The sequence below is a fragment of the Mandrillus leucophaeus genome, unplaced genomic scaffold (genome assembly GCF_000951045.1).
Source record: "Mandrillus leucophaeus isolate KB7577 unplaced genomic scaffold, Mleu.le_1.0 Scaffold1385, whole genome shotgun sequence".
NCBI classification, from domain to species: Eukaryota; Metazoa; Chordata; class Mammalia; order Primates; family Cercopithecidae; genus Mandrillus; species Mandrillus leucophaeus.
This window is the reverse complement of record NW_012101349.1, coordinates 116,925-124,716: the sequence shown is the minus strand read 5'-3', so window position 1 is coordinate 124,716 and position 7,792 is coordinate 116,925. Positions and strand designations below refer to the sequence as shown.

Genomic DNA, 7,792 nt, shown 5'->3' with positions numbered 1-7,792 from the left:
CAGCCTCATGAGGCCTTTGTGGTGATGACACGCTGCAATGAATGTTAAGTTAAGCACATCACCTGACACACAGTAAGGCTCAGTAGAGGCCGTTCATTATATAAGGATCCTTTCAGAAAAAAAGGAGAAATAGAAAACCTTATAGGAATAGAGTTTGTTTTCCATTCCTATAAGAAGAAAGAGGGACGGAGGGAGAACAAGAGAGAGGGAGAGAAAGAAAGGAATGAAAGAAAAGAAAGGAAATAGAATTATCACATTTTGTTCTAAACTAGCCATGCCAATGATGGGGGCAAAAAGCACTTAAAACTTGATCTCTCACAAAATAGTCTTTTAAATGTCTTCTGTTGGGATATAAGAAGCATTGAAAAGTACATAAAACATAGATGCACAGTTGCCCTACCACCTGGACAAGATACGGCTGCCACCAGGCATCTAGAAACACCCCTGTGTCCCCAACCGCTATGCTACACCATCCTTCACCTCCACCGCTAAGTTCATAATCCTTTATCTATCATCCCCACATGTCGCAGATGGCTCCCTTCATAATTCTTACATTCAATTCCAAAATTCTGAAACTGTCTGGCAAACTTACCCAGGGTGAGCAGATTCCCTGGAGTTCTGGAAGTGATTATTTGGTCTGTTTATATAGGATTGAAGCTCTGATTTTGGTCAAATATTGCTATTCAACAAGAGACGGTGTGTGCATGAATCAAACTGGAAGTGATCTCTTTGCCCAGATAGACGAAGAATGTATCCTGAGAATGACCCAGTGCAGTAACAGAGTGTCCTGCCCTCCAGTTCAGCACAGGAGAGGGGAATAACCAGGGGGCACAGAAGGAAAGAGCCAGAGGCAGAAGACTCAGAATAGGCATTAGCCATGAGGGATAGGAGAGAAGAGAAATTCCAAAGACTGTTTCTGGTTGCTAGTTAGGGTAGTGCCATCATGGATGAAAATGGCAAAGAAGGCAGAGTGAGGTGGTGATGGAACAACTTCAAACTTAGCCTAAGAAAGGCTCAGGAACCTGCCTCACTGAGTCCTGGATGTGCCTTACCGTGTTTTGCCAGCTGACATTAACACAGCCAGGTGGAGCTCATGACTCCCAGGCCAGGCTCTCGGCAGCCCCAGCACGCTACAGATTTCAATGTGTACAGGAACCACCTGGGGATCTTGTTAAAGTGGAGACAACCATTAGAGCGTCTGGGGTGGAGCCCGAGACTCTGCACTTTTTCTCTTTCTTTCTTTTACACAGGATCTCACTGTTGCCCAGACAGGAGTCAGTGGCACCATCACTGCTCACTGCAGCCTTGACCTCTCAGACTCAACACTCAGTCTCCACCTCAGCCTCCCAAGTGGCTGGGACTACAGCTGCATGCCACCACGCCCAGTTAATTTACTGATTCTTTGTAGAAATGGAGTCTTGCTATGTTGCCCAGGCTGGTCTCCAACTCCTGGGCTTAAGCAATTCTGCCGTCTGGATCTCCCAAAGTGCTGGGATTACAGGCATGAGCCACCACACCCGGCCAGTTCTGCATTTCTAACAAGCTCCCAGGTCATATGGATTCTGCTAGCCCAAGTCCCACACCCTGATCTGCAAAGGGGTGCCAAGGACTTGGGGCTCTGCATCGTCTCCACAACCACCCAGCCCACAACAAACCCACAGCCAAGACTCTGGGGAAACGTTGAGCCCAGTTAAGTGTCCTAGAGAGACAGAGAGAAACTGTCCTGGAAAACAATTTTAAGTCCAACAGCTGCTTGAACTTTGATACCTGCTAGAGAAGCTCTCAGCGCTGCTGGGAAAGCCAGCCTTGGAGCTTTGCAGCCTGAATCAGCTCTGAGAAAAGAAAGCAACCGGAGTCCCGGCTCCAGGACTGAATCTCACCTCTCCCAACCCCTGCCCGACCTCCAGGCTTTCCTGGCTGAATGCAGACAGAGAAAACACCCAAACGCCCCTCCAGGGAAGAAGGCTGTGCAAAGATTTGCATATTTACCTGCCACGTGCCCAGGCCCACAATGGGCATCTTGGCTTTGGTACTGAGCTCCACAAAGGTGGTCATGGTTGGTGCAGAAATGATTCTGAGTGAGTAGGTAGAAGTCTCACGTCCTGCTGTGTCCAGAGTTGGTTGCTTCTGGTGGGTTCTTGGTCTCGCTGACTTCAAGAATGAAGCCACAGACCTTCGCAGTGATTGTTACAGCTCTTAACGATGGTGTGTACAGAGTTTGTTCCTTCAGATGTGTCTGGAGTTTCTCCCTTCTGGTGGGTTCGTGGTGTCGCTGACTTCAAGAATGAAGCCACAGAGTTTCGTGGCGAGTGTTACAGCTGTTAAAGGTGGTGCAGACCCAAACAGTCAGCAGCAGCAAGATTTATTAGGAAGAGGGAATGAACAAAGCTTCCACAGCTGGAAGGGAACCCGAGCAGGTTGTTTATTCCATTATTTATCCCCGCCCATGCGTTGCAGATCGGTCCATTTTGCAGAGCACTGATTGGTGCATTTTACAGAGTGGTGTTTGGTGCATTTACAATCCTTTAGGTAGACACAGCTCTGATTGTACATTTTTACAGAGTGCTGATTTATGCATTTACAATCCTTTAACTGGACAGAAAAGTTCTCCAAGTCCTCAATCGCCCCAGGAAGTCCAGCTGGCTTCACCTCTCAATCCTCCCTCTAAACAGGACATCCTAACTGCTGTTGGGAATTGGGCGATGTCCACTCTAGACACTTCTTGCTGGATAGGGGTGAACAAGGGGCCCTGCAGTTGTAGTGTCCTTCAGAGGGGAACTCTTTAGGCCAGTCAAAGGGCCAGCAGGTCAGTCCAAGGGTCCTCGGTACAAGTTGTTAGTCGAGCACACTTGGGGTTCCATTTGTAAGACCATCTGTAGCTTGATGGTGTCAATCCTAGAGGAAACAAATTTACAAGGAGGTTAAAAATACAGGGCCCAAAGGTGAGTAATAGCAAGATGGCTGTCACGGGCCTAGAAAGGGGAGAAGCCATGTTGCCCAACTCCAGAGGTTGGCATAAGAGTTAGAAAGGCATTGTCTGATTTCAGAAGCCTTTTCCTGTAAACGTCGGGTGGCATCTCGTACTATCCCTGACTGGTTAGTGAAAAAACAATGCTCTCCCCCTAAAAAGGTGCAGAGCCCTCCTTTCTCAGCAGTGAGGAGGTCAAGGTCTCGGCGGTTTTGGAGAGTCACTGCTGCCAAATAGTCTGGGATTGTAGAGTAAGGATAGATTTCGTTATTTCTTGCAAACTGTCTGAGAAATCCTTTGAGAGTGTGTGGTAGTAGGATAATGAAGTAGATAAACTGGCTATTCCAGTTCCTGTAGCAGTAGCTGGTCTTAACCCTGTAAGTAGGGGTAGTAGTTGTATGGCTCTGAGCTGATGGACTTGAGTTTTGAGGGGCACTGATAGGGTCTGATTTCCTGGGGCAATGTTAATGTTGGGACTTAGGAAGACTAAGGTGCAGGTGCCTGTCCACTTAGTGGGGAGGCAGATGTAGGTTGACGTTACACAAAAGAAGAATATGCCTTGCTGGGTAGTCAGAACAGGGTGTGTATATTAAAAAGGTGTGTGAGTTTATTGTTTTCATTTTCCCATATTTCTAGAGGACTTGCCAGGGTAAATCCAGTGAGTGTCTGGAAAGGGGTGTTGGGAGCAAACTGAATGGCTCTCTGTGTTCTATTTTCCCATTGGAGAAAAAACCATTTTGTATCTACTAGGAACCATTCAAGAGAGTGCCTGAAAGATGGGATGAGATGGGATGAAAGATTGGTGCATTTTTGCAGAGTGCTGATTGGTGCATTTACTATCTGCTAGCTAGGGAGAAATGTTCTCCAAGTCCCCACTCAACTCAGGAAGACCAGCTGGCTTCACCCGTCACTGCTTTTTGTTTGTTTGTTTTTGAGACGGAGTCTTGCTCTTACTCCCAGGCTGGAGTGCAGTGGTGTGATCTCGGCTCACTGCTACCTCCATCTCTCGGGTTCAAGCAACTCTTCTCCCGAATAGCTAGGATTACAGGCGCCCACCATCACTCCAGTCTAACTTTTGTATTTTTAGTAGAGACAGACTGGTCTCAAACTCCTGACCTCAGGTGATCCACCCACTTCAGCCTTCCAAAGTGCTGGGATTACAGGCATGAGCTTCTGCGCCTGGCCACATCCTGCTTAAGAAGGCTGGTGCTACCTGCTGTGGGAAGAGCTGGAGCCTGGCCACAGTAGCTTCCCTGCCCTATCCAAGCAGGAAATCCCTTCCAGGCTTTTGTGAGATTGACGATTGTGTGAATGAATTATTACACATGGCAACCTTGTGTAAATTTCTCTTATGTAAGAGTATCATTGGCATTTTTGTTTGTTCATGATGAGTCAAGAAATTCAAAACAGCCCAAAGTTGGAAAGTAGCGAGGGAGAGAGAAAGGAAGGAAAGAAGAGTAGGGGGAGGGAGGGAAGGAATGAGGGAAGAGTAAAGAAGAGAGAAAAGAGAAAGAAAAAGAAGGGGAGTAAAGGAAGGGAAGGGAGGAAGGCAGGAGGGCAGGAAGGCAGAATGGCAGGCAGGCAGGAAGGAGAAAGAAAGAAAAGAAAGAAGAGAAAGAAAGAGAGAGTGAGAGAAAGAAAGACAGACAGACAGAAAGAGAGAGAAAGGAAGGAAGGAAAGAAAGGAAGGAAGGAAGGAAGGAAAGAAGGAAGAAAGAAAGAGAGAGAGAGGGAAAGAAAGAAAAATGAAAGAGTAAGAAAGAAGCCTGGCCAACATGATGAAACCCCATCTCTACTAAAAATACAAAAATTAGCTGGGCATGGTAGTGAGAGGTGAAGCCAGCTGGACTTCTGGGTTGGGTGGGGACTTGGAGATCTTTTCTGTCTTACAAGAGGATTGTAAAATGCACCAATCCGCACTCTGTAGCTAGGATGGTAAAATGCACCAATCAGTGCTCTGTGGCTAGCTAGAGGTTTGTAAAATGGACCAATCAGCACTCTGTAAAATGGACCAATCAGTGCTCTGTAAAATGTACCAACAGTATGCCTTAAAATGGACCAATCAGCACTCTGCAAAATGGACCAATCAGCAGTAAGTGGTCAGGGAAAAATAAAGGAATTAAAGCTGGCCATCCCAGCCTGCAGAGGCAACCCACTTGGGTACCCTTGTATGCTGTGGAAACTTTGTTCTTTTGCTCTTCAAAATAAATCTTGCTGCTGCTGACTCTTTGGGTCTGTGCCATCTTTTAGAGCTGTAACACTCACTGCGAAGATGTGCGGCTCCATTCTTGAAGTTAGCGAGATCACGAACCTACCGGAAGGAACCAACTCCAGACACAGTGGTCATGTCTGTCATCCCAGTTACTTGGGACGCTGAGCCAGGAGAATCGCTTGAAACTGGGAGGTGGAGGTTGCAGTGAGCCGAGATCATGCCACTGCACTCCAGTCTGGGCAACAGAGTGAGACCCTGTCTGAAAAAGAAAGAAGGGGAGAAAGAAAGAAAGAGATTAAGCAAAGCAAAGAAAGAAGAAAAAACAAGGACTATCTTTCCCTGTGCTGGTTTCCTCTGTGAAATGGAGTGTAGGGAGGAGAGGTGAGAAGCAATGTTTCCATTTTAAGAGTAGCAATTCCAGGTTTAATGCAGAGATGGTCAAATCCTGAGCTGATTAGAGTCAGCTGTAACTAGTTGGTAGTCAGCAATCTAGGGAACATGATAACGGCCTGGGCCATGCTGTAACACACCATGACAGGCCAGGGCCACGTCACAGCATCAGCTTCGGCTTGAGGGTAGTGGGTTTTTCTGTTTTTTTTTTTTTTGCGTTCTTGTTTATGAGGTGGGTTTGCTTGAAAATTGAAATGGACTTGAATCTCTGGGCTGTGGCTTATGACAGCTCTTAGAGGGCAATTGGCATGATATTTTGCACCTATGAGTGAAATATCTTAAATTTCATTGACGTTTGTTAACTTATCTACTTTGACATTAATAATACGTGTATGGGCTGGGCATGGTGGCTCATGCCTGTAATCCCAGCACTTTGGGAGGCCGAGGAGGGTGGATCACTTGAGCTCAGGAGTTGGAGACCAGCCTGACCAACATGGTGAAACCCTGTCTCTGCTAAAAATCCAAAAATTAGCCGGGCATGGTGGCACATACCTGTAGTCCCAGCTGCTTGGGAGGCCTGAGAATCACTTGAATCTGGGAGGGAGAGACTGCAGTGAGCCAAGATCGTGCCATGCACTCCAGGCTGGGCGACAGAGAGAGACTCCGTCTCAAAAACAGATAAATAAATACACGCATGCCTCATCATCTGGTGGCCACAAAGTCTCCTGGATGTGTACATGGGGCACCTTATTTTCCCAGTGTATACTGGATGACATGCAGGGCTAGTATTGTTGAAATAGTAAATCCTTAGTGACCGTCAAGCTAAATAACAGAGAGAGGTCCCTAAAAGAAAAATATTTCACTGGGAGAAGAGCACTGCAATGGGAATATGCATGCCAGAGGAAGCTATGTGTATATTTGGGGAAAAAAGAAGACAAAAATTTTTCAAGGAAAAAATGAGGATTATCGAATTGCTTTGAAATAATTAGCCTTGGCTACAAAGATCAATCATGAAAGTGTTAGTCTGAGATTGGACAGACAGTTGTTCAGAGGTCCTTGCAGAGTATGTTTTGTGTTCAGTTACAATGGCCTTTGTTCAAGGTTGCGGTTTTTGCAGTATTTCATGGTAATTTTGGTTTTCAGTTGTACAACCATTAGAACCCTCCTTTCATGGCCTTCTGAGCTGTATTTGTTGTTGTGTGTGTGTGTGTGTGTGTGTTTTTTTTTTAACAGTGACTCCATTTTGATTCTGACCATTTTTACATGATGCACAGAAAAAAGAAATGTGTATTATTCATGATAATATTCCTTCGAGAACCACTTAACTATGAATCGGTGAGGAGGGAGATCTTTTTTAGATAATTGAGATTAAGAAGGTATATCGATTAGCTGTTTTTCTGTAACAAACCAACTGGTTATAACAGCAACCATTTATTTGCTGGTGATTTTGTGGGCTGGCATTTTGGACAAGAAGCAGCTGATAAGCCAGTCTCAGAACCACGTGGTGTCAGCTGGGTTTCCTCACCTCTGTGGGCTTCACTGGGGTGGACCGGTTGTCAGGAAGGCAGGGACCCCTCTTCACATGTTTTTCATTCTCCATGAGGCTAACTTGGACTTGTTCATAGGTAGCAGCATTGTCGGAGGCCTACTCTCGGAATGTGAACAGTGTCACTTCTGTCACCTTCTATTGATCAAAGCAAGTCTCAAGGCCAGAAAAGGGCCAAGGAGTAAGGAAATAGATTCCACCTCTTGAGGGAATTGGTTACAGGGAATTTTGGCTAATTTTTTTTTTTTTAAAGGCAGAGTCTCACTCTGTCACCCAGGCTAGAGTGCAGTTGCACAATCTCGGCTCACTACAACCTGTGCCTCCCGGGTTCAAGGGATTCTCCTGCCTCAGCCTCCCAAGTAGCTAGGACTACGGGTGCACACCTCCACACTCAGCTAATTATTGTATTTTTATTAGAGACGGGGTTTCACCATGTTGGCCAGGATGGTCTCAATCTGCTGACCTTGCGATCTGCCTGCCTTGCTCTCCCAAAGAGCTGGGATTACAGGTGTGAGCCACTATGCCTGGCCAAATTTTAGCTATTCTTAATCAACCCCAGAAGGTTTAATAAGAACTTTGATTAGCTCCTTTCTAGCTTCATGAATTTACCAATCTATTCCTGGTTTTGCACCTTTAAGAAACTCTCATTTCTTAAATTTGATGAACATATGTCCGT

The 7,792-nt window shown here is 46.0% G+C and overlaps 1 protein-coding gene across 1 annotated transcript in view; it reads right to left on the bottom strand.

Moving 5' to 3' along the window:
• Positions 1 to 2,055, bottom strand: part of LOC105534694 (aldo-keto reductase family 1 member B10-like) — a 16,696-nt gene extending 14,641 nt beyond the window's left edge. Inside the window, exon 1 of the mRNA XM_011973487.1 lies at positions 1,990 to 2,055. Coding sequence (XP_011828877.1) covers positions 1,990 to 2,055 — 66 coding nt within the window. The remainder of the gene's footprint in view (positions 1 to 1,989) is intronic.
• Positions 2,056 to 7,792: the final 5,737 nt, after the last annotated feature.